This window comes from Neovison vison, chromosome 12, assembly GCF_020171115.1.
Source record: "Neovison vison isolate M4711 chromosome 12, ASM_NN_V1, whole genome shotgun sequence".
Taxonomy (NCBI): Eukaryota; Metazoa; Chordata; class Mammalia; order Carnivora; family Mustelidae; genus Neogale; species Neogale vison.
In genome coordinates, this window is record NC_058102.1 from 7548160 (window position 1) to 7574428 (window position 26269).

The 26269-nt window shown below is 41.8% G+C and overlaps 1 protein-coding gene across 1 annotated transcript in view; it reads right to left on the reverse strand.

Moving 5' to 3' along the window:
- EP300 (E1A binding protein p300) overlaps positions 1-24592 on the reverse strand; it is an 82016-nt gene extending 57424 nt beyond the window's left edge. The window contains exons 1-2 of the mRNA XM_044227352.1: positions 23614-24592; positions 3390-4027 (exon numbers count right to left, since the gene is read on the reverse strand). Coding sequence (XP_044083287.1) covers positions 3390-4027; positions 23614-23707 — 732 coding nt within the window. The 5' untranslated portion in view covers positions 23708-24592. The remainder of the gene's footprint in view (positions 1-3389; positions 4028-23613) is intronic.
- Positions 24593-26269: the final 1677 nt, after the last annotated feature.

Genomic DNA, 26269 nt, shown 5'->3' on the forward strand with positions numbered 1-26269 from the left:
GAAAGGGAATTGCTATCCAATAATTTTAACACCTTGACTCAACTTTATTTTAATCTCCAGTAAAAAAAAATATAGTTTTTTTCCCCCTGCTATAAAGAGAAAACTCGTTTTATAAAAGTACTTGGTTGTATATTAATTGGGTATCTCATCCTAAACCTACATTATTCCCCAAAACTCGTTTACTAAATAAGCATTTAGAGTTTTTTTTTTTTTGAAGACCTTTTTTTTTTTTTTTTAATTTAAAGATTTAGACAGAGATCACAAGTAGGCAGAGAGGCAGGCAGAGTGAAAGGAGGAGGCAGGCTCCCTGCTGAGAAAAGAGCCTGAGATCATGACCTGAGCCCAAGGCAGAGACTTAACCCACTGAGCCACCCAGGCGCCCGCATTTAGAGTTCTTATATGTTAGGAAGCGCTTTAAGTACTTTACGAGTATCAACTTTAAAAATATAGACAGGACTCATTTAAAACCACAAAATATTTTAGTAATAATATTTTTGTATTTGAATTCCTCCATCCCATGAAAAGAGGCACTACAAAGGTTATTTTTGTCTGTTTTATACACTGCTATATATCCAGTCCCTGTAACAATGCTGATATGAGAAATTTGTGTTTTGTTTTTTAAAAAAGACCTTATTTATTTACAGAGAAAGATACAGCAAGAGAGGGACCACATGCAGGGGGAATGGGAGAGGCGGGCAGCCCGGTGTAGGGCACCAACCCAGGTCGTGACCAGAGCAGAAGGCAGATGCTTCACGACTGAGCCACCCAAGCACCCTGAAATTTGTGTTTCAGATTATAAATACATAGTACCCCACTATGACTCTTTTTTTTTTTTTTTAAAGATTTTAAGTAATCTCTACACACAATGTGGGGCTCAACCAGAGATCAAGTGTCACATGCTCAACTAAGTGAGCCAGGTGCCCCTGAGCCTTTCCTTTCAAATTTCTCTTCCCACCCTATACCTGGAATATGTAAGCCTGTAGCTTACGTACACACTAGAAAGTAAGGTCTATGAAGTAAGTTTATTCACAGTTCTATCTTCATTCAACACCAAAGCTAGGCTCAGTAAGTATCTGGTCAGTGTCAGGGAAGGTTTCATCTGTCACCCCACCACTCCCCGCTGGAACGTAAACAACAGGAGGGCAGGGACTCTTCACAGCTATGTTCTAGAACCCAGAAGAGGTACCTAATAAATATTTTACCTTTTTTTTTTTTTAAAGATTTTATTTATTTATTTGACAGATCACAAGTAGGCAGAGAGGCAGACAGAGTGAGAGGGGGAAGCAGGCTCCCTGCTGAGCAGAGAGCCCAATGTGGGACTCGATCCCAGGACCCTGGGATCATGACCTGAGCCGAAGGCAGAGGCTTAACCCATTGAGCCACCCAGGCACCCCTACATATTTTACCTTCTTGATTCTGGTTTCCACTCCAAATATTCAAACTTAACCGTATCAACACAGCAACATTAAAGTGCCATAAAGGGAAAAATCTACAGAGGAGGTAGGAAAGATAACAGAATCTTTCCCTAAGAGGTCAATATTCTTTACTGTGTAGCAAATAAATTAATTAATTAAATTTAAAAATTAAGGGCTTTCAGTTATGAATATGACCTCAGTCTCCCCACTCCTTATTCATCTTTTTTTTTTTTAAAGGGGAAACATTTCTTTTCTTTTCTTTTTTTTTAAGATTTTATTTATTTATTAGAGAGAGAGATAGTGAGAGAGAGCATGAGAGAGAAAGTCAGAGGGAGAAGCAGACTCCTCGTGGAGCTGGGAGCCCAATGCGGGACTCGATCCCGGAACTCCGGGATCAGGACCTGAGCTGAAGGCAATCGTCCAACCAACTGAGCCACCCAGGCGTCCCTCATCTCCTTTTTTTAAGTAGGCTCCATGCCCAGTGTAGAGCCCAACATGGCACCTGAACTCACGACCCTAAGATCAAAACCTCAGCTGCTGAGATCAAGAATCAGATGCTTAACCGACTGAGCCACCCAGGCGCATCTCCTCCCACTGTCTTTAATTTCACCCCTGAACTCTCTCATCATCATGATTCTCAGGAACACAAAGTCCCAATGCCTACTCAGTAATTGAGCTTACACAGAGAGCTTGCTCTTAACTGCTTATGAAAATCTTAACCATCTTCAATATCACCTTCCAAGCAAAGTCATCTTTTTCATTCAACAAATATTTACTAACTATATGACAGGTGCTGGCAATTGTAGGGATACCACTTCAAAAAATAAAGAAATAGATATGCAGGAAAAATATGAAGGAATACACATCAAATACAGACTTATAACATCTTAATTTTATACATCAAAAACACACTTTAGGGACGCCTGGGTGGCTCAGTTGGTTGGACGACTGCCTTCGGCTCAGGGCGTGATCCTGGAGTCCCGGGATCGAGTCCCACATCAGGCTCCCAGTTCCATGGGGAGTCTGCTTCGCTCTCTGACCTTCTCCTCGCTCGTGCTCTCTCTCACTGTCTCTCTCTCTCAAATAAATAAATAAAATCTTTAAAAAAAAAAAAACCCACTTTAAAAGTTTTGAAAAATGTGGGGCGCCTGGGTGGCTCAGGTCATGATCCCAGGGTCCTGGGATCGAGCCCGGCATCGGGCTCTCTGCTCAGCGGGGAGCCTGCTTCCTCCTCCCTCTCTCTGCCTGCCTCTCTGCCTACTTGTGATCTCTGTCAAATAAATAAATAAAATATTTTAAAAAAAGCAATTGAAAAATGTGTTTAGTGTGTGTTAGTTAATAAAGCTAAAATAGTAGGCTTTTTGAAAAAGAAAAGCCTTTCCAACAATGACCAAAATTATGGTAACTAAACAGTTGGAATGTTATTTGAGGTTTCTGAGTAAATGAATGCATCTTAATGTCCATCAACTAAGGAGAAAAAAAATAACATTTAATAAATCTTTTAGAATAAACACCTCTTGAAAACCAGGGATATTCCAAGTAGTGGAATATGTGGTATCTCTCTGAAGATGGTATAAAGCCAGCTAGCTCAAAACTGTATTTTTACAAGTAGGCTATGAAGGCTCAAGTGGGCTTAGAAAGGAATTAAAAAATACTCTAGGATTTGTGAAAATATTCCAATACTACTTCTAATACCGAGAAAACAGGAATTAGCTAGCAATCAGCTGGAACAAACTGAAGGTATACCATATCACTGAACTGTGAAAAAATGGTTTTACTTAAAATTAATGTAAGAGCTTCATAAAATTCGTGCCAACACAGATCCTTGGCATATATGTGAGAAATGGTACACCATCGAAGAAGATTAAGCAGGAACGGTAAAGAATAGATGAGAAACTGACCTCAAGCCCTCCCTCCATCATGGGAACAATCAAAAACATCCTGACCGTGCATACAACCACAAACTGCACTTACCTTAATGGGCTGAGGGCCTCTCAATGCCGTCTGTCCTCCCATCTGAGGAGAGCCTTGCTGCAGTGGCTCGGGCATTAAATTGCCAGCATTTCCCATGCCTGGGTTTGGGTACTGCATATTAGGCCGGCCCCGGCCTGCTCCAATTGAACCGTTCATGACTTGATTAGGCATCATCCCCTGTCCATTGCCTGCATTCAACATTCCAGGATTCATGCCAGCATTCATCCCTGTGTTCATTCCCAGGGCAGGCTGATTTACCGGACTGTTCATCATACCTGCTGCAGATGGCGTAGGACCCTGATTTGGTCCACTAGTGCCCATCCCCATGTTGGGAGAAGTCAAGCCTGCCTGTGCCATTGGGCTTTTAACCATGCTATTTATCAAACCTAATCCAGGACTGTTCTGTTGGGGCTGGCTGGCCATGCCTTGGCCTGGGCCACCAACCCCCATATTGAGGTTAGGGGAACTACCAGACCGTAGCAATTCTGACAGCTGTTTATGTTTAGAGGCTGCATCTTGTACTATGCCAAGACTTGTCTGAAGCTGATTAATATCACCACCATTGGTCAGTCCCAATTCTGTAGAGTTGATTAATTCATCTGGTAAGTCATGCTCCAAGTCAAATAGAGAGCCAAAATCTGAAAGCAAAGAGAAAAGATAGTTAGTCTGACCATCAAAATCACAAATTTCTCTGTTTAGTTCTTGATAAGCATTAAATATTTCCAAACTTCAATCCATGGGATACCATATGTATTATAGTCTTTCATATTATGCTAAAAATTTTTACATATGTATTTAAAAATTAGAGAATATTTGGCTATGCCAACAAGTTTAAACATCTATGAACTGTACCTAAAGTAGGACCAAAGGAAAAAGGATTAAATGTTAGCACAACCCCATTATATGAGTTGCCCAGTTTGTACTGCTGTTCATGAAAAAAAAAGATATACAACCATTCAATATTCCAGAATTCCTCAGAAGAGGTTAAAATAACTTATCTATACACAAACTAAGTTCAGAATGAAATACAAGACTTAAAATATTATAATAATAAAGACAACTGATGGCTTCTCAGCCTTTTGGCCAAGATCAAGTGAAGACAACTGACGGAAAGATTTATCATTCCAAGAACGTTAACCGTGAACTCCATGACAGGGGCTATCTACCATTCCTTACTAAGTGCCTATCAAAGTGCCTGCCATCAAAGTGCCTGATCTGAGTGAATTCACTTTCACCTGACCTCAGCCTACAGATAGCTTTCATTAACCAAAATCTCACTGGAATAGGATATAAAACCATGCCTACCTAGTTCCTTCAACAACATACAAATCACCCCAATCCTCCCAAAAAGAGAATGCAAGTTATGGATTAACTCAGGGTTTCTCAAATCTTGGCACTATTGGGTATTTAATAATTAGATACACTTGAATCAACTGATTATACTATTAAAAGATAGTCCATCCCTTGAAGACAAAATACCACTTAGTAATGATCTACTTGGGTCCAATTTAATCTTGTTTCCGAAGCCCAACTCTTCCTCTATGTGCCCTTTCTGTTCTTAAGAGCATTCTATCATGGCACTGAAATTACCTGTATGTCTGTCTCTCTCCCCTCCTCCATACTACCTCTTTCAAAGACCACCCCTCACCCTACCCCTGCATCCATACTCTGTATTTGGGAAGGACAAGTTTCACCACTTACACACCAACTCCCTGCCTAATGTCCGACACACTTAAGCATCTGGTCATATTGTAATTGCTCTGAATTGGGAAACCTAGGTGGATCAGTTGGTTAAGCATCCACCTTCAGTTCAGGTCATGCTCTAGGGGATGGAGCCCCACATGGGCTCCCTGCTCAGTGGGGAGCCTGCTTCTCTCTCTTCCTCTGCCACTCCCCCTGCTTGTGCTCCCTCATTCTGTCATATAAAAAAATAAAATCTATTAAAAAAAAAAAAAAGAATGGGAAGTTCTAATACACACACACACACAAACACACACACACACACACACACACACACCCCACACAATTTGCTCTGTATTACATCCCAGGATCTCTGGGCATGATTCAGAGTCCAGATTTTTATAATATTCTTTTCTTTTGAAAAATCATTTTGTGCTCCTACAAAATGTATCTTAGGCATTTTGGAATACAAATAAAGTCTCGAGTAAAATTTCCCTTCCGCCCAGGATCCTGGGATAGAGTCCCACAACAGGCTCCCTTACTCAGTGGGGAGACTGCTTCCCCCTCAGCCTGCCACTCCTCCTGCTTTGTGCTCTGACAAATAAATAAATAAAATCTTAAAAGAAAAAAAATTTTTTTTTCTGAATCACTACTGAAAAAACAACTGCTTAATATGTGGATATATTTCCTTCACTGTTTCCACTTACATAATTCACTAAACTAAAATCATACATATTTTATGAACAATTTTGCATTCTACTTTTCCCCTACAGTATACAAGGATATATCCCATCATCTGCATAGTTTGCATTGAGCATTTAAGTAAAAAAAAACTCTGCTCATTTAGAAATTTTATTTTTTTTAAGATTTTTTATTTATTCATTTGACAGAGATCACAAGTAGGCAGAGAGGCAGGCAGACAGAGAGAGAGAGAGAGGGAAGCAAGCTCCCTGCTGAGCAGAGAGGCCAAATGTGGGACTCGATCCCAGGACCCTGAGATCATGACCTGAGCCGAAGGCAGAGGTTTTAACTCACTAAGCCACCCAGGCGCCCCCTCATTTAGAAATTTGAAAAGCATACATATACATAAGTGACAAGAGGAAATCACAAAAGAAAAGTAACAATACATTTCAAAACTTAAGTAAAAAGTAAAGATAAAAATTGAATTAAGTAGCCAAGTTATATTAGAAAAAAATAGTAGCAAGATCATCAAAGATAAAAGTAACTAACAAAAGAAGAGAAAAACATGGGGCGCCTGAGTGGCTCAGTGGGTTAAAGCCTCTGCCTTCGGCTCAGGTCATGATCCCAGGGTCCTGGGATCCAGCCCCGCATCCGGCTCTCTGCTCCGGGCACGGAGAGCCTGCTTCCCCCTTTCTCTCTTTGCCTGCCTCTCTGCCTACTTGTGATCTCTCTCTGTCAAATAAATAAATAAAATCTTAAAAAAAAAAAAAAAAAGAAAAAAAAAGGAGAAAAACAGGGATACAACTGAGATGGTACCAACAAAACCAGAAGAAGGTGGTTCTTTGAAGAAGAGTAATAAAAAATAAATTTCTGGAAGGTTAAGGAAGAAAGAAAAAAACAGAAAGCAATACAGCTAATCAGCCTCACACAAAAAAATTAGAGACAAAAATGGATACGTTCCTGAGAAATTATTAATGAAACCTTAATCAAACAAATTCTGTAGGGTAAACGTCCCACTTTCTGCAAAAAAACAAATCAATGACATAAAAAGACAAATATAAGGGAATGGGAGTTGTTATTAGAGAGATCCAACAACTAGATATACCTTGCAAACCTGCAAACCAACTATAAGAAAACCCATTTTTAAGAAAACAATCAGGAAGGGGCACCTGGGTGGCTCGTCAGTTGACATCGACTCTTGGTTTTGGCTCTGGTCATGATCTCAGGGTCATCGGACTGAGCCCCACGTTGGGCTCTGCACTCAGCAGGAAGTCCGCTTGAGATTCTCTGTTCACCCCCTCTCCTTCTGCCCCTCCCCAGGCGCCACTCTATCTCTCTCAAATAAATAAATAAATAAATAAAATTTAAAAGAAAAAAATCAGTAAAATTAAATATGACTGAGTGGTGGGTAATATTAAATTATTGATTTTGGTGGGTGTGGTAATAGCGGAGTTACTATGTTAAAACAAATCCTTTAAACTAAGAGATACATAAGAAGTATTTCTGGTGAAACGACTGGTCTGGGATTTGCTATAAACACTCCAGCAAAAAAGGAAAGTAGGGGAGCATGTATGTGTGTGCAAAAATAACTTGAAGTAACAGGCACATGGGAATTCCTTTTAACTATTCTATTAAGTTGAAATTTCCCATTTAAATAAGTTTAAAAGAAGGAGACATAGAAAGTCTGAATAATCCTCAAATACAATTAGGGATTCTCCCTCCCTGTCCCGATGCCCCTCCTCTTGTTTCTCTGCACTCTCCCTCTCTCTCTCAAATGAATTAATCTTGAAAGAAAGAGTGAGTCTCTGTCTTAATCAATGGTTTATCTTCCCATGAGGAAAACACCATATCTAAATGTTTTTTTACAGGCATTTCCCACTGAACTTTTTTTTTTTTTTGAAGATTTTTTTTTTTGAGAGAGGGAAAGACAGTGTTGAGAGAGAGGGGGGATGAGAGGGGAGAAGGTCTGAGGGAGAAGCAGACTTCCCCATGGAGCTGGGAGCCCAAGGTGGGACTTGATCCCGTGACTCCAGAATCATGACCTGAGTGGAAGACAGTTGCCCAACTGAGCCACCCAGGCACCCCCCGCCCACTGAACTTTCCAAGCAAAAGTTCAAACTCATACACACTTCTAGAAAACAGAATACTCTAACAATCACATGGCCAGAACAAGAAAAGAAAATCATGAACATAAGAAGCAAAAACTGAAAACAAAAACCCCAAAACAAAACCCTACAAGTCAAATTCATCAGTGTCTTAAAATGTACTGTAATGATCAAGTTGGGATAATGTCAGGAATCCAGGGTGGAGGGATCTGCATTGGACGCCTGGGTGGCTCAGTTGGTTAAGCAGCTGCCTTCGGCCCAGGTCATGATCCCAGCGTCCTGGGATCGAGTCCCACATCGGGCTCCTTGCTCGGCGGGGAGCCTGCTTCTGCCTCTGCCTGCCATTCTGTCTGCCTGTGCTCGCTCGCTCTCCCTCTCTGACAAATAAATAAAAAATCTTTAAAAAAAAAAAAAAAAAAAAAAAAAAAAGAAGCCTAGAATATCGGGACGCCTGGGTGGCTCAGTTGGTTAAGCAGCTGCCTTCGGCTCAGGTCATGATCCCAGAGTCCTGGGATCGAGTCCCGCATCGGGCTCCTTGCTCTGCGGGGAGCCTGCTTCTCCCTCTGACTCTGCCTTCCACTCTGTCTGCCTGTGCTCGCTCTCGCTCACTCTCTCTGACAAATAAATAAATAAAATCTTAAAAAAAAAAAAAAAAGAAGCCTAGAATATCTATAAACGCCATCCACCGTATTAACAAAGGAGAATGGAAATGTAAGGTTCATCTCAAAAGCTAAAAGAAAGGGCGCCTGGGTGGCTCAGTGGGTTAAGCCGCTGCCTTCGGCTCAGGTCATGATCTCGGGGTCCTGGGATCGAGTCCCGCATCGGGCTCTCTGCTCAGCGGGGAGCCTGCTTCCTCCTCTCTCTCTGCCTGCCTCTCTGCCTACTTGCGATCTCTCTCTGTCAAATAAATAAATAAAATCTTAAAAAAAAAAAAAAAAAGCTAAAAGAAAAACACTGTATAAAATTCAATACCCAGGGGCGCCTGGGTGGCCCAGTGGGTTAAGCCGCTGCCTTCGGCTCAGGTCATGATCTCAGGGTCCTGGGATCGAGTCCCGCATCGGGCTCTGTGCTCAGCAGGGAGCCTGCCTCCTCCTCTCTCTCTCTGCCTGCCTCTCTGCCTACTTGTGATCTGTCTCTGTCAAATAAATAAATAAAATCTAAAAAAAAAAAAGTGATGGGAACTTCCTTAAAGTGATTTTAAAAAAAAAAAAAGAAAAGGTTCCTTCCAAAACCCAGAAACTGACAGCAAATAATGCATTAACGGACCAACATCAAAGTCTCTAGCATCAGAACAACACAAAGATAACCATGACAAACACTTCTAATTGTACTGGTCAATCCAGCCAAAGGAATAATACAAGAAAAATTACACATTCAGTGCAATGCCAATCAAAATCCTAACAGTTTTTCAGGGAACCTGACAAGAGGATTCTGAAGAACACACAAAAGAGCCTAGATTCCACCTCTGTATAACAAAAAGTACCTACTTCATAAGTTATTTGTAGAATAGTGCCTGACACATATTAAGCACCATAAAAATGTTTTATCTATTATTAGTCAATGGAATCATTACCCTATTAGGAGACAAACAATCTTGTAACAATGAGAACAAACTTTTATCAGGCACTTTCAACAAGGGATTGTTGCTGGCACTTCAAGAATTGTATTATTCCCACTAACCCTTCTCAACAGTATCTGTAGTAGATAAGAGCCACACACACAGAATTCACTGAGGAGAAGTCAACTTTAGGAATATAGTCCCCCTGGAGACCCTAGAATCTTGAGGATTTTAATTTAACCTGCATTATAGTCACAAATATGCTCCATCTGATTGCTCCTTCATGTTTATGCAAAACATTTCCCAACACATTAAAAAGTTTAGCTCCATGAGGAAGCCAGACAGGAGGGTTTACATGGATAGACCCTGAAAATAAAAGTTTTGGTTTTTTGTTAATGGTAATCCTGTATTTTCAATAGACCTAAAATGTAGTTACTACTAGAAGAGATCCACTCAGGTTCCAACTCAAAGATTGATCCCAACATTCCTGTTTCCCAAGATGGCTCTCAATCTCAACTAGGCACTCCCTTCTACCTTTTGTTATGGCTAAATGTTTGTGTGCATCTTACTCCGTTACCAAATTATGAGTATCTGAAGGATAAGGGTTGCATTTCTTTTTTTTTAAGATTTGAGAGAGAGGGAGCTCGCATATGTGCACACGGGAGGGGCACAGACAAAGATTCTCAAGCAGACTCTCTGCTGAGCAGGGAAGCAGAATGTGGGGCTCAACCCCACAACCCCAAGATCATGATCTGAGCCGAAATCAAAAGTTGGACGTTTAACTGACTGAGCTACCCAGGCATCCCAAGGGTTGCATTTAATATTTACATTTCTCACACGATCTACCATATGCTCATAGAATTAAATAATGTTTTACAGCAATTCTAAAATTGCATACTGTATTTATATTTGATTGGTATTTATAACTTTATAAGAGTTCTCTTATCTCTTCTTAAAACATTTTTTTAAAAGATTTTATATATTTATTTGACAGACAGAGATTACAAATAGGCAGCGAGGAAGGCAGAGAAAGAGGAAGGGAAGCAGGCTCCCCACTGACTGGAAAGCCCAATGCAGGGCTCCATGCCAAGACCCTGAGATCATGACCTGAGCCGAAGGCAGAGGCTTAACCCACTGAGCCACGCAGCACCCCTACTTAAAACATTTCAACAGCTATACTAATTTGGAAAACTACATAAAAAAGTCAATATATACTTTGATCAAACAGACCCTATTATTTCATCTAATATTAACAGTCATTATTACCCCTAAGCTACTTTGTGCCTCAAAGCTCTGGACATTTATGATTCCTAAATGCCATCAGCTATCACTGTTATCTATACCTTAGCACTACACAGGGAGTCAAACCCAAATCTGTAAGCTGACCTCATTTAGAAACTGTGAGTTCAAGTCGCCCTTCCATCAAGAGACAGTAAAACTTTCTCTACTTCCTTCATGGAGTTTTATTATTGTTGTTCTGTTTTTAGGGACAGGAACAGTGTTTACTGAAAAAGGTAAACTACACAGAAGATTCTGATGTCCCTGGCTAAGTGACAGAGAATCTGAATGCCTGATGAGAAATTTCAGAACCTCCTGTCCAGAGGGATGGGCCAGGATAACTTCCAATGTGAGTCCTTAGCTACAATTTTGTCCTAGACAACAAATGAAACCCTTGGTCTAAAACTAGTAGAAAAGCAAGTCCCAAACTAAAAGCAAAATGTATGAAGATGCAAGGGAAAAAAATAACTTAAAAATTTAATGTCATATTTAGGAAATCCTACAGGATGGTGAGTTTTAGTACTGACCAGCCTCAATTTCATGCTTGTTACTTAGCTTTTCAAATTCTTCCACTTCCTTCAAAGAAAGGAGAAACAATGAAGGTTCAAATAAATCATCTTCTCAGACCCCTATCTCAACTTGCCCTTCATAGTAATTAGTTCACATTTGCTGAATAAAATTTAGATGTTCATCAAACATGAGAAACCTAGAAGATCCCCTAAGCTAAGAGTTTGGAATTTTTATTATAAAGAGAAAATTGGGGGACGCCTGGGTGGCACAGTTGGTTAAACGACTGCCTCCGGCTCAGGGCGTGATCCTGGAGTCCCGGGATCGAGTCCCACATCGGGCTCCCAGCTCCATGGGGAGTCTGCTTCTCCCTCTGACCTTCTCCTCGCTCATGCTCTCTCACTGTCTCTCTCTCTCAAATAAAAAAAAAAAAAAAAAAATCTGTCATAAAGAGAAAATTGGTCTACTGAAGAACGTTAAGCAATAATATGATATGAACAAATCTGTATTTCTTAGAGCCCACTCAGGCAAACAAGATAAAGGATGAACTGGACGGACGTGTTGGAGTCAGAGAGACTGGTTAAGGGACTGCTGCTGGAGAAGTGACAAAAACTAGCAGTTGATCCTGGAACACATGTATTAGATGAGCACAGGCAGGCACCAAAATGTCAATCAAAAGAACTCTTTCTGACTACAGGTGGTGGGTTAAGAAAAAAGACAAGGATGACTCCTAAGTTTCTGGGCTGCTTGACTTAAGAGTATATAGTGGTTCTGCTATCCAGATAGGAAATCTAGAGGAATACATGATGATGTAAGAAAAAAGTCACCACTGGACATTAGGGGGACCATGAGATATACAAGTGTTTAAGGGACAATAATCTTAAACCATCAAAGGATGTTAAAACCCAATATTCCCCAGCCCATCCACAAGGAATACTGTCCTGGAAATCAGGTTCCAAGAAAGAAATGTTAGTGATGTTCCATGCTCCAGAGAGAATTGACTAAATGTAGATACTAGGAAATATTTACTAATTCAGGTAAGAGTGGTTCACTGGAGTTGTGAACAGCAAATGCCAGACTGCAGTGGACTGAGGGGTAGGAGGTAAGAAAGGAAAAGACAGCAAGTATCTTTTCTAGATATTAAAGCAAGCTCCTAAATATTTGCTTAATTGCCTCCCTTCTCTATGGCTAGAAATTTATACATCTAAATATGGTTAGAAATTTTTTCTATTACCTTTTAGACTATCCTACAGCAAATTATCACAAAACAGTATCACAGACAACTGCTGAATAAACTCACACTATGTACAATAAGGTATTTCCTGCTTACTTTTAAGAAATTATCAACCAATCAACATCACTAACGGACAGTTTCTACCAAATAGTTGGTTGAAAAGTTCCCAAATACCTTTAATGATGCTCAAGTACAAAATAACTTTGAGTAAAATGTTTCTTCACCTGAGTGTACATTCAATCCAAATACAGTGATACAAATGTGACTAACAGGACAGATTTAAATGTGATTTTCAAAGTTTAGAATACATGAGGTATATCCAATGGACCAGATATTAGAAATGTGACAACCTAAACAAAAACAAAATTGGATTGAATTATGTGGGAAACCAGCACTGAGTCAAAACATCCTTTCATTATTACATACTGATTTTGTAGGTCACCCTTGGTGTTTTCTATATTGCTATACAATTTAGCCATGTAATCTCTTGTAAAATGAATACTCACATCACTTAGCCTTTCCAAAAATGATGCTTCCACAATATATGAGAAACTAGATAAATACTACCTACCATGAAATACATAAATGAAGCATAACCTTCAAAATTAGAATTCTTAACAATACAATCCCACACTGCACACTGTGCTATGAGCATAAATAATAGGCTTTTTTTTTTAAGTTTCTAATTAGGATGTGACACTTGAAATAATTTTGGCTCAAAATCTAATTCTACTGAATGGCACCTCTTCCCAGTTATACATTTTTTTCCCATTTACCAGGCCCAAACATTATTTGTTTGTAACAGGCTTATTTTTTTGCTTCAGGTAAACTGAAGTCAAATAAAAACTCAGTTCTGCTTTTAAACTGTGCACATAAGCAAAATACCCATACTAATATCCATACTATTCCAAAACTAGTCAATTCTCAAGTATGCACTTAACAGAAGACAGAATTTACCCACTGAGTGTGTGTGTCTCTCTCTCTTATTTTTAAGAGTTTATCTGACAGAGCAAGAGAGAAAAAACACAAGCAGGGGCAGCAGCAGAGGGAGTGGGAGAGGGAGAAGCAGGCACCCTGGGATTATGAACTGAGAGGAAGGCAGACACTTAACCAACTGAACTACCCAGGCGCCCCTGATTCTCCTTTCATTTAGTTCTCTCTATGGCATTAAAATGCTTTAAAAAAAGAACATTCCAGGGGTGCCTGGGTGGCTCAGTGGTTAAAGCCTCTGCCTTGGGCTTGGGTCATGATCCCAGGGTCCTGGGATCGAGCCTCACATCGGGCTCTCTGCTCAGCAGGGAGCCTGCCTCCTCCTCCTCTCTCTCTCTGCCTGCCTCTCTGCCTATTTGTGATCTGTCAAATAAATAAAAATCTTAAAAAAAAAAAAAAAAAAAAAAAAAAGAACATTCCAGATCTCAAAACCTTTCTTTCCTCTAACCCAGCAGTGAGGCCAGAGGATAAGTAGGACGGGGACAGGTGAAGGATGGAGAGAGGAAATGGGATGTGTACCACCTAAAGCTCCAGTTCAGCAACTGTTAAGAATTCAAAGTAGGGAGAACAGAGTGAGTGATGAGGTGGGTAGAGATCAGATGCTCAGAGCCCCTATTCCAAGCGAGGGATGTGGGATTTTAAAAAGTAAGGATGGTAATGAAAGTCAAATCTATATAACTTCAATAAATCTGTTAACAGTCTGGCTAGACATTGGCAATATAACAAAGATATCTCATTCTTAATTGGTTTAGGACACTTTCTACATTAACTCAGCTGTCTAGGTGTTTAAGAAGCAGGACATTTGGGATACCTGGGTGGCTCAGTGGGTTAAAGCCTCTGCCTTCGGTTCAGGCCATGATCCCAGAGACCTGGGATGGAGCCCCACATTGGGCTCTCTGCTCAGCAGAGAGCCTGCTTCCTTCTCCCCTCTCCCTGGGTTTCTGCCTACTTGTGATCTCTGTCTGTCAAATATAATAAATAAAATCTTAAAAAAAAAAAAAGGCAGGACATTTTAAAACATTGCAGCCTTTAAAATGAGTTAAATTTGCAGACTTCATGGATTAATTAGAATGAAACAGCTTTCCTAACCTTCATTCAACGCTTTATTTAAAAATTGTATTTCGAGGGGTGCCTGGGTGGCTCAGTGGATTAAAGCCTCTGCCTTAGGCTCAGGTTGTGATCCCAGGGTCCTGGGATTGAGCCCTGCCATCAGGCTCTCTGCTCAGCAGGGAGCCTGCTTCCCTTCCATTCTCTCTCTCTCTGCCTACCTGTGATCTCTCTCTGTGTCAAGTAAATAAATAAAATCTTTAAAAAAAAAATTGTATTTCGATACTCTGCAGATGTAGAACTAATCTAATCACAAACAACCCATCTATCAAGAAAGGAAAGATGCACAAACACTTCAAAGCTACTTTTCAAAAACTAAGAAAATTAGTAACAAAAACAAAAACAAAAAACTAAGAACTAAGAAAATTAAATGAAATATCCATGCTGGATAAACAGATATGGCTTCTAATACTTTTCAAGACAACTGGAAACAATCTGTGAGTTATTTACAAATCTGGAATGAAGACGATGATCAATATTAGATTATAGAGGATCACACAGCTATGCATGTCAGCAAGTGTTGAATTTTGAAATCCAAAGAAGTCAAAGGGCAGAGGTGCAAGCAAATTTCAAAATATGCATTCTTAACATTGTCCTGCAACCATGACATCAAAAGGTGTACCTATACTCTGGCAAGTGACTGACTTGGAGTGGACTCTTAACCCCAACATATTTAAGTTAGGTCTCAAAATTTAAACAAAGATGAAGTGTTATAAGTGATCCAATGTGTGACCTCCCGTCCACTTTTAGAAGTTTTATATTGACTACATGCCTTGCTCTTCATCAATTTATTAATATGGTGACACTTCTTGGCATGAAATTAACTAAAAGGTAAGGACACTATTATTTATCAAAAATCCCACTTTAAAAATCAACTCAATGACATGCTCATATTAGACCTAAACTGCATGTTAATTTAACCACCACTATCATTTCTTGATTTTGAATACTGGTAACATCTTGGAAGTGAGTCTAAGATTCATCTGTTTGACTGGGGTTTGTCCTGTGGGAATGAAATGCCCATAGGGGATCCTACGTGCTAGAGCTATCATATAATCTCTCCAAAAAACAAAACCAAAAAAATTCCTAAAGATTGCGTATCTGTAAAGAAAAAGGAGAGAATGAATGGTTTCTGAGTTCTCTCCTGTATTCTCCACATTTACGACTACTGGTAAACAAAACTGGACCTTAAAAAAATAAACAACCCACATCAATAATTACACTCTACCAAAAACTTCCAAGGCAAATGGCAGTGCACTTCAAAAGATAAATGACATACCCCTAGTCTTCCTGCCATTAGGTGCTCTCCTTGCTACTGAACCTGTACTGTGTCACTAGAATTAGTCTTCCCCCTTTTCCTGACCATGTCATTCTCTTGCTCATAAAAGCTTTATCCTGATGGTAAAAAATGTCAAACTCCTTACTATATTTCTGTCTTTTCATAACAGGACACCAAAATCGTTTTCCACCTGTCTCACATGAAAACATAACACCGTAGTCTGCGTTCCAGTCACATTAGAACCGCCTGTATTTGTTCCACCTGAAACACAAATACTCTTCCAACTTTCTCTACTTCTTTAAGTTATCTTCAAGTTCTCCTACCTCTGTTCAAATACACTTTCTGAAGTTTTCCCTCAGTTCTCCAACCTCACACTGTCAGAAAAAATCCCTATCCTCTACCTTTATCCCAACTTTTTAAAAACACTTATCAGACTACGACTCACAGGAAAATTGTGCGGACATGTATACCAACCCCATCAGATCCTAAATGCTTTAAGAGCAGAAAGTACAACCTTGATTCATTTTTACAATTCCAAGTGTTTAGCAATTGATGTTTGATAATTGACGTTTATTGGCTGAAATAAGAGAGAGACACACCAAATGAAAACAGTGACTACTCGACTCAGGGGAATCACACAATTTCAAAATGCTTAAAATTTAACTCATCACAACCCCTCCCCCCACCACCATCCAGACACCAATACTTCACTTCCTATGTTTGCTATCTTAGAAAATGGCAACCTCACCAATCCAGCTGCCCAAACTTGAAACTTGGGAATTACCCTTGATTCCTCTATCACAACATCCTAACGTGTAATTAATCACTAAGTTCTGCTGGTCACCCACTTTCCTCAAATCTTTTCACAGCTTTCCATCTACTAATTCAGGCCACCCTCATCACAGCTGGAATCCTAAAACAGCCATCTCTCTGGTCTCCCTACTTCGTATTTTTCCCTGTTCCTTTCCAAAGCATTCCTCACTTTAGTCAATCATCAAGATGTAATTATGTCCCAACCATTTAAAGGAGCTAAAACAAAACAAACAAACAAAAATAAAGGAGCTAAAACAAGGAACCTGGGTGGCTCAGATGGTTAATCATTTGCCTTCGGCTCAGGTCATGATCCTGGGGTCCTGGGATCGAATCGCACATGGGCTCCCTGCTACTTGGAGAAGCTTGCTTCTCCCTCTGCCTCTGCTTCTCTCATGAATAAATAAATAAAATCTTAAAAAAAAAGAAAAAAGAGCTAAAATGGGCGGCTCAGTGGGTTAAGCATCTGCCTTTGGCTCAGGTCATGATTCCCCAGGTCCTGGGACCAAGCTCTGCATTGGGCTCCCTGCTCAGCGGGGAGCCTGCTCCTCCCCCACTGTGCACATGTTAATCCAAGTGTTTTCTGGCAAAAATAAATAAATAAATAAATATCTTTTTTAAAAGAGCTAAAATGGAAAAGTCTAAACTCCAAGAAGAATTGTAAGCCAAGCATAACTGGCTCTATGCTTACCTATATGGTTGTATCTCTGGCTATTCCACCCCTCCACCCAGGTCAGAAGGAAATTAATAGGTTTCCTGAACAGGCCATACTCTTGTTCCCAGCCTGGGCGCACTCTTACTAATCCTATATTCTATCCTTCAGATCTCAAGATCAGACACCAATTCTTCAAAGACAGCCACCAGAGGAACAGTAGTTACAGCTTATAGGCCCTCCTGTGTCTCTCTCTGTACATGGTACTTCACAAACATAATGCTGGTCAGTCTTAAATATCACTCTCATCCCCTTATCTATGAGCTACGTACGGAAAGGAAGGGTCCATGTCTGTCTTGATTAACAGAGTATTCCCTGCACTGAGGAGAAATGCCTAGTATACAGAAAATGTTGGTCCAATACAGATGAATGCCAAGTTGTCAACTCTTCTAAGCCAGTATTTCAAATTGTGGGTCACAAGCCAATAGCGGGTCATGAAATCAATATGGTGAGTCACCAACAGAACTTAAAAAAAAAATAATAGAAAACATCAGGGTATGTTACAGGTAGTAAGGGAAGTAGTTTGTCCACTTGCTGAAGGTAGGGGCTGTTACAGGTAGTAAGGGAAGTAGTTTGTCCACTTGCTGAGGTAGGGGATCTAGTTCTCCATGTAAAATGTAGTTCTTACTGGGTGTGGTCAAAAAAATTTGAAAAGCACTGCACTGTCCTTTTCTTCTCCCCCTTCCATTTTAAGAAACTCTTTTAAGACCCAGGGATAAGCAAACAGAAAATAGAAAAAAATAGTGTTTAATCACACAGTTCTTTAGCAAAAAGCCATTCTAACTTGAGCATTTCTAGTAAGAACAATCTTTCTGATTTCTCACTATGCTTTTAATACTTCATTTCCATTTTAATTACTTACATATACAAAACACCCTGTATGAAAGGACATAGAGTACTTCTACTTTTACTCTGAGCTACTGTATTCTTACACTGTTCAGAAAGTTAATCTTTGAGCAGATTGACTAACTGTATCATAAGCTTTACTTCTGAGACTACTACTCTCTGGGGGCACCTGGGTGGCTCAATGGGTTAAGCCGGTGCCTTGGGCTCAGGTCATGCATGATCTCAGAGTCCTGGGATCGAGCCCCAAATCGGGCTCTCTGCTCAGCAGGGAGCTGCCTCCCCCCCTCTCTCTGCCAGCCTCTCTGCCTACTTGTAGTATCTCTCTGTGACAAATAAATAAAATCTTAAAAAAAAAAAAAAAAAGACTACTACTCTCTGAACTACATGAACTTGGCTTTCTCTTTACCTAATCTATCTATAAATCCACTAAAAAATCTTTACCACTGCTTTGTCGTTGCTATATATTTAGCCAGTAAGGTTGAAAACCATCAACACAAATGAGCACATTACTACACTGCAGCAAGCACTCCATCCTACACATTTGACAAAGAGAATTTTCTTTTATTCCTCATCATAATCCTGTAAGGTGGGTAATACAGGTGAGGAAGCTGAGAAAAAGAGGTTAAGTAACTGGCCCAAGGTTCACAGTTTATAATAAAGTCACATCTGGGATCAGAAATCTAGTCTCTCCAAAAACCCCTTTTCTTAAGCATTCACTTTTTTTCAGGAGTTTTAGTTTTTCTTTCTCCCTCTCCATTAAATTACTCCTAAATGCTTTTTGAAGCATTTATAAAATAAGATCTGTATCTTAAAACAAAGGATATCTTAACTGTTCAGAAGAAGCTTAACACCTTAAAATTCATTCCCTTAAACCTAGGAGAATTAAGCAATAAAAAATTTCCTACCAAAATTTCACAAGAAAACTAACACCCATCACATGAAAAAAAATCATCTGCAAAATTCAATGTTTTAAAAATTTGTACACTTGGTATAATTTAAGTTTTAACCTGCCCATTAATTTCTCTAATAGGTCTGCCACACTAAAAAATTCAACTTCAGAAATTCTCGAAAAAGAAGCCCTAAAATCACCAAATACACACGAAACAAGCAAATCTTACTTTTCTATTAATTGTTGGCTGCTATGAATTGGCAGAACAGCTCCTGAGCTGTTTTTGTAAATATACCAGAAAGAGGTATTTTACACTCCCACTTGACTGTGCAACGTTCTTCCTACTCTTTTTTCCCCTTTCCTATTTACCACTTAATATCCCTACAAACACCACCCGGCACTTATTTTCAACTTCTTGTTTCAATTTTTCTCGCTTTTTATAGAACAGACTAAGGAGAAGGTGGAAAAGCAAAGTAAAACAGAAAATAATGCAAAAAGGCAACCAAAAGCAGAAACTGTTTCCTTCCTCTCCATTATACATTCACTGGAATGCCAATACATTCCTTACATCTGTGACAGACAAGAGTTTCTGCTGGATGGGGGACCTGGGTGGCTCAGTGGGTTAAGCCGCTGCCTTCGGTTCAGGTCATGATCTCAGGGTCCTGGGATGGAGTCCGCATCGGGCTCTCTGCTCAGCAGGGAGCCTGCTTCCCTCTCTCTCTCTCTGCCTGCCTCTCCGTCTACTTGTGATTGATTTCTCTCTGTCAAATAAATGAATAAAATCTTAAAAAAAAAAAAAAGAATTTCTGCTGGAAAAGGGCACCCATACTGTATGTAACACGTATGCTGTTTACAATTTAACAAAAGTCACTTTATCTCACTATCAATCACATATAGCCTTCTTGAAGACCTATAAATGAACTTCCAAAGCCTTGAGAATAGGCAACTGCCAGAGTTCAAGGCACTTAATAAAATGTTTTGCAACAGAACACTGAGGTCAGCAATACCTCATTGGACCAAGGAGCCATAACTGAAAAACCCCAGGAGAACTCTAATATAAACATGCACGCCTTAAAAATTAAAATTAAAACACAGTATCATAGGCTTAAGAGCTGAAAAGAAATGGCCTCCACCAAAAATATTCTGGTTAGGATAATAAACCATTAATCCACAGTAGTGTTTTGAGAAAATATAAATGACATTAAAAAAAAAAAATCCTTGCCACTTCCCTATTATGTGCATTAATCTAGTGGTCAAAATGAAATATTATATATATTAAATATTACATATACTATCTGCCCTATCTGTTCCTTTGAAATGAATAACAGGCATAAAATCCAAGCCAATTCTGACATGAGTACACAGTAGGACTACAAAACTGCTACCAAGACCAGAAAGATCCTTATTTAACATGCCAGATCCTCACAATATCTGCCATCTTTCCAGAGTCTGTTCGTTCAGTGCATATAGCATTAAGTGTTTACAAAGCGATTATAGAACATACCCAGTGAACAATGAAAGCAACTGTATCATCCTCATCAAGTCCATCACTCAGATTACTAGAAATAGGTTCAAAAAATATTTTCAGGACTTACCTGTTAACTTTCCTGGTCAGTAACTTTACCAAAATATTTTTACAAAAGGCTTTCACCATCTTTTTTTGGGTGGAGGACACGCAGTCATTTGATTTATCAAATAGTTCTGATCTAACCATACCAAGTTAAATAAAATTTTCAATGAGTCAAGTACAAATACTGAAACAGGAACACAAAGATGCAAAAGCTAAAAAAATGTGTCTTCCCATTCCAACACATAAACTTTAACTTAACTCAAGTTATTTGAATCAATCCGGAATGTTTTAGAAGAATCCTTGACTTCTCATAAAGAAGTCATTTTTATTCTGCCATCAGTGGCTAACCGTAAAAATCCACAAGTTGGAATTTAAACGTTAATTTGTTAACACATTAGTATATCAACCAGCTGGGTTCCAGTTTTCCTTCCTGTAAAACGGGCACATGCCAACACTCGCGGCAGGTCCGCTTACACTACTAAAATAGCAAGACCTAATCATTACAGAAATAAAATAAAAAGTTTCTGATGGCTAGCACATTGGGATCATTTTGACCCAGTTCTGGATAAAATTCTTAATCACCAAAAAACAACTTACTTTCACATTTATAAAATATCCAGGTAATAACTCAAAAGTCAAAAAGTACCAATGTTTTGAAAACTTCAAGTTTTAAGAAGTGAGGTGTGTCTGTTTAAAGTTCCCTGCCAACTTATACTACACACTGTTGGCTGGGGGGGGGGATCACCAACTTCAATTAAGTTCACAATGGGACAGTATTTTCTTTATAACTCCCTCACTCTCTCCCTCCATCCCCCGCGCTCCCCGGCCAAAACCCAGACTGATTAGGATTAAAAATTGACACCAAAAAATTCCTAGAGTACAATCTTAATTGGGGCAGGGGGATCGACTCTCATCACAAAATTTAGAGAAAGGTAACTAATACTAAGATAAACCCTTAGTACTAAAATTGAGTTCATCTCAAGGTCGAGAGTTTTTTACTCTAAAAACCCACTTGATACATTTAGGACTCTCTTAATTATCCAAAGATAGTTCAAGGAGCGAAGCAGGTTTTGTGTACTAGACAGGTGAGACACTACTAAAATGAGTTAGCTCAAGTTGCTAAGTACACAGATCAAATAGGAAAGCAGTAGTGCACCTGAACAGAGGTACCTGAACAAGAAAGCGCAGCTTTCCTTTCAGGCCTTGCATTTCTCTAAGACTAAGCTGCTCAAATCAGGGGTCATCAAAGTGACACATTCAAGTTTTTTATACAACATCCCAAGTGACTACTGAACTCAAATGTAAAATTCATTACTACAGTACACAAAAATTAAAGTAACAAAAACATACAGACAGAAATATGTCTAAAGGTGATCTGAAAATCCTTCGGAACATTTTAGTAAGTGCAAAGAAATAGGATACTCGATACGTGTTTAACAGTCCTGAGGAAAAAAGGCAAGTAAGAGAAAAAAAAAAAACAACCTGTGAGGAATACAGAAAGTTCAAGGAATAAGAATAGATCAAAGTTCTTGCATGGCCAATTTTACAAGTCTGAAGTAGAAAACTGCAAAAATCTTCAATCTGCAGGTTATCTTAAACTCATGACACATTTTTCTTATAAAAGCAAAGAATCCAAAGCATTTGCCACACATCCTTACATTTTCACCGAGAGGAAGCCTACTTAGAAACATACTTTAGAAGTTCTCTACAAACTCATAGGGTACATTTAACTCCATTATGCACTCTCACTGGCAGATGGAGGGATGACGTTGAGTTAAAGAGATGCTCCGTAGTAAGGGGGAACATCTTGTGGACTGTCAGATGGCCAGCCATTCTTCCCTCTTCATTATCCTGGCACCTCAAACAACTACGAGAGCAAAAGAGAAGGTCGGTGGCCATCAGGACAGCACCAAACTAATTATAAGGAGGGAATGATGGAGGGAAGTCTCCCTGAATTTCCCTTGACAAAAGAGTTGGTCCACAACTGAGTGAAGTTAAGAATGGCTGAGCTTTTTTAAGCTGAAATATGGATTCCCCAAGTATGTTTAAAACATAAAAAAGCAAAACCACACTAATACAGAACCTAATGCACATTTGAAACTTTTGTACGATCAGTTTACGTTTGCAGTTCATGACTGGGACCCTTACAACTCCTAATTTTGATTTCCAAGTACATAACTTCACACAATTGGTTATCTCCACTGCCCCCCCCCCCCGCGCCGAAAGTGAGTACAAACTGCAAAGAAAATGCCTCTGCTCTCCCCCAACCTAAAACCCCAGAGTTTCAGACATTTTAGTCTCACACCAAAGAAATGGAAGATGTAAAATGAACTGCGCTCCATATTGATTCTTAAGGCAAATAAAAAAAGGGGGGGGAGCTAGGAATGGGAGGTAAAATAATTCGAACCAAATTTCAGGTTTGACGTTAAACCTAATGTCAAACCTGAAATCTTGGGTCACACATACACATAAATAAAATCGAGATTTTTTTTTTATACTCTCATCCTCAACGGAAAATCCTGTTCAAAAAGGAGAAAACCTTGAAAAGGAAGAGTGGAAAGTAGAGAAAACAGAGTAAGTGCAATAGAGGAGAAAGGATTCGCAATTCCTCATTTCTCAACAACAAAAAATTCAAAGCAAAATTGCATTAAAAAAGCCCTTACACACAAATGTACTGGCATTTCAAAAATTAAACTGCATGGGAGCAACAATAAAGGCTATTTCCATAGCACCACTCAAGAGCTCTAATTCCAGAACACACATCTATATGACATAGTGTTGCAACGAATGTATTAGGAAGCAAAGAAAATGGTTGGGCTACTGGACGTCTTCGACCAGCTCATTCAAACACCTTTGAAATTAATGAAGAAGCTGAGAACTAAGAAGAAAGAAAAAGGAAGAAAATATGGAAGAAGAAGGGTGCACGGAGCAAAAAAAGATTAAGGGGGATGTGGAAGGCCAGGGCTCCCGGGACTAACCTGTGCCATCGCTGGCCGACGCCGAGAGGGCCGGAGATGAGAGTTTAGGCCGCTTGGCTGAAGGCGGCCCCGGTTCCACCACATTCTCGGCCATTTTTAATTCTTTCGGAGATACAGGCGAGGAAAACGAGAATCCTCGGGAAATCTCTTCTTGGGCCAGGGCTCCCCGCCCCGTTCCCTGGGGTGGGCTCGGGGGGCTCCGCCGGCCCCCGAAAGGGGTGGGGGAAGTTCCTTTTTCTCTTCGCTGGGTCGCGGTGGCTGGAGAGGGATGCCGACTCGATAAAGGTAGGGGCAAGTGCGAGGGGCCGGGCCTGGGCCCAGGCCCGGAGGAGGGCACAGGAACACAAATCCGCCGAGCGCGTCCGCTGCGGCGAATTCCCGAGAACTCGCGGCTCTAGAGGCGCAGTCCCCGGCCCGCCACGGCCGGCCCCTGCCCAGCCGAGGTCTCTCGGAGCTCCGCCGCCGCCATCAGCCTCTTCCTCCTCGGCGCTGTCCTCCTCCTTCTCATCGCCACAAGGAGGCGGGGGCGAAAAGGGGGGAGAGGAGGAGGCGACGAGAGACACTCACCTCCTCCCGGTGCCCCCTCCCGGACCTGCGCCCCCACCCTCCGAGCCCTCCTCCTGCCGCCGCGCTCCGCGCCGCCGCCGCACCGGCCCCTAATGGCCGCAGAGAGCTCGCCCGAGCCGAGAGCCAGGCTGGCGCCGCCGCCTCACATCGCGCGGCGGGCGGCGGAGGCGCGGCGAGGACGCCGGGCGCGGAGCTCGCTGGTCCAGAGGGCCGAGGGGGCCGGGCCGAGCAGCGCCGCCCGCCCGCGCCGACGCCGAGCCCACCGAGGAGGCCCCGCTCCGGCGGGCGGCGCAGGCGGCCTCTCCTCGCGCCGCGCTCTCCTCCTTCGCCCTCCTCTCCCGCGGCACAGAAATAAATACGGCCGCCGCTACGGCCCCCACCCCCGGCGGCCAGGTGCCGGGAGCGCCCGCCCCCCGGGGCTCCGCTCGGGGCCGCCCTCGGCGGCGGGCGAAGGCGCCGCGGGGCGCGGGGTTATGTAATGGTCCCCCCTAGGCGTCGACGCCGGCCCGGCTGCCGGGCCGCGGTGGGGGTGTGTGCGGACGGGAGGGGGCTGGGGTCGCCTCAGCCCGTGCGCCCCGGGCCCCCTGCCACTGTCTCGGCCCCTGCCGCCTCTCTTCGGCCCGGCTCGCCTCCGCACTCTGGCTCCCGCAGTTCGCACTCAGCCCGGCGTCCCGCTTGCCCACTCTCGCCCGCTCCCTCTCGCCCTCTCTCCCCCCCAGCCTAGCACACAAACAAGATGGCGGCTGTTGTTTCTTCCCTCTGCCGAATCCTCCTTACAGGCTAGCGGTAGCAGCGGCGGCCGGAAATGAGCCAAGGGGGGGTGAAAAAAAGGGGAGGGGTTGGGCCTCCGGAGGGAGGTGGCGAGGGGGCGGGGCCTGGGCCCGAGCCGCTCACACAATGGGGGAAGAGGACCCGGGGGCGGGGCCCGTTCCAATCACGGGATCCGCCCAAGGCCCCAACACGGTTGGCGCTTCCGCAAACTCCCCCGGCGTCACCCGGTGGCTCCCTTTAAAGGGGAGGACTTGGCGGCAGGAGGGGGGGGGCTCGGGGGCCGACTGGGATCTATTTTCAGTCGGTGGACACTTGCGGGGGAAGGTCCCTGGGTTGGGTCTCTGCGTAGGGGACCGGTGGGAACGGGGAGTGACGGAGCCCGGGAGCTGCACTGGGGAAGGCGCCAGGTCACAGCGCAGGTGGCCGAATAGGAGCGCCGTGGGGATGGCCCTGCGTCCCGGGTCCTCGGGCGGCCAGTCTTCCGAACCCCAGTGGATTGAACCAGGCAGGGGGTACCCCGTCGTCGGCCAGTGTTTCTGGTGAGAGACCCAGTGCGTCCTCTCTCCATCTCTCTCCCAGAGGGAATGGTTCACATCCAAAAATTCACACTGATTATGAATTGTTTCCCTTTTCTCCAAATTTTACACTTTGTTTTACAATAAGCATATATTATTTTGATAATCAGGAAACAAAAATCACAGTGGTGGGAAGACGCTGTAGGACCAGACCTAAATTCGCTTCTAGCCTACCACGTGTCCACTTGCCCCTACCAGGTACCTCTTTCACCAAGGAAGACGAATTATTTTTCTGAATACAGCTGAGATCTGAGGACATTTTATGCTGGTACTTTTCACCCACCCCCAGTAGGCTAGTTCAATAAAAGAGGTACGTTTAGGTAGTGCCTTAAAGATCATGCAGATACGGAAAAGGGCAAAAACGTAATGTGCTAAAGATAATCTAAGCCTGGACAAAAGCAAAATGTAACTACGGAGGAAAATTCTTGAATATAAATAAAGTGTGTGCAAAACATAGTTTTGCAGAGGAGGGCCTCGCCAGCATGCTTTCACATTCCTACACATTATGGGATTCCGCTGTGTTTGGCCTTGGGTAAATTGGTACTTGAGGAGGTGGCAAGGTTGTTAGTGTTCCCCAAGGAAACCCCCAAACCAGTATCTATGGAGATAGTTAAAAGCTTTTTCACATATTTCAAATCTCATTGCTCCTTAGTTGGTGTGTGCTTATTGTTGAATTCACTTTGGTGGTGGTGGTGGTTTGCTCTTTAAAGTGAATGGTGAGAGTGAGAAGCTAGCAGAGAAGA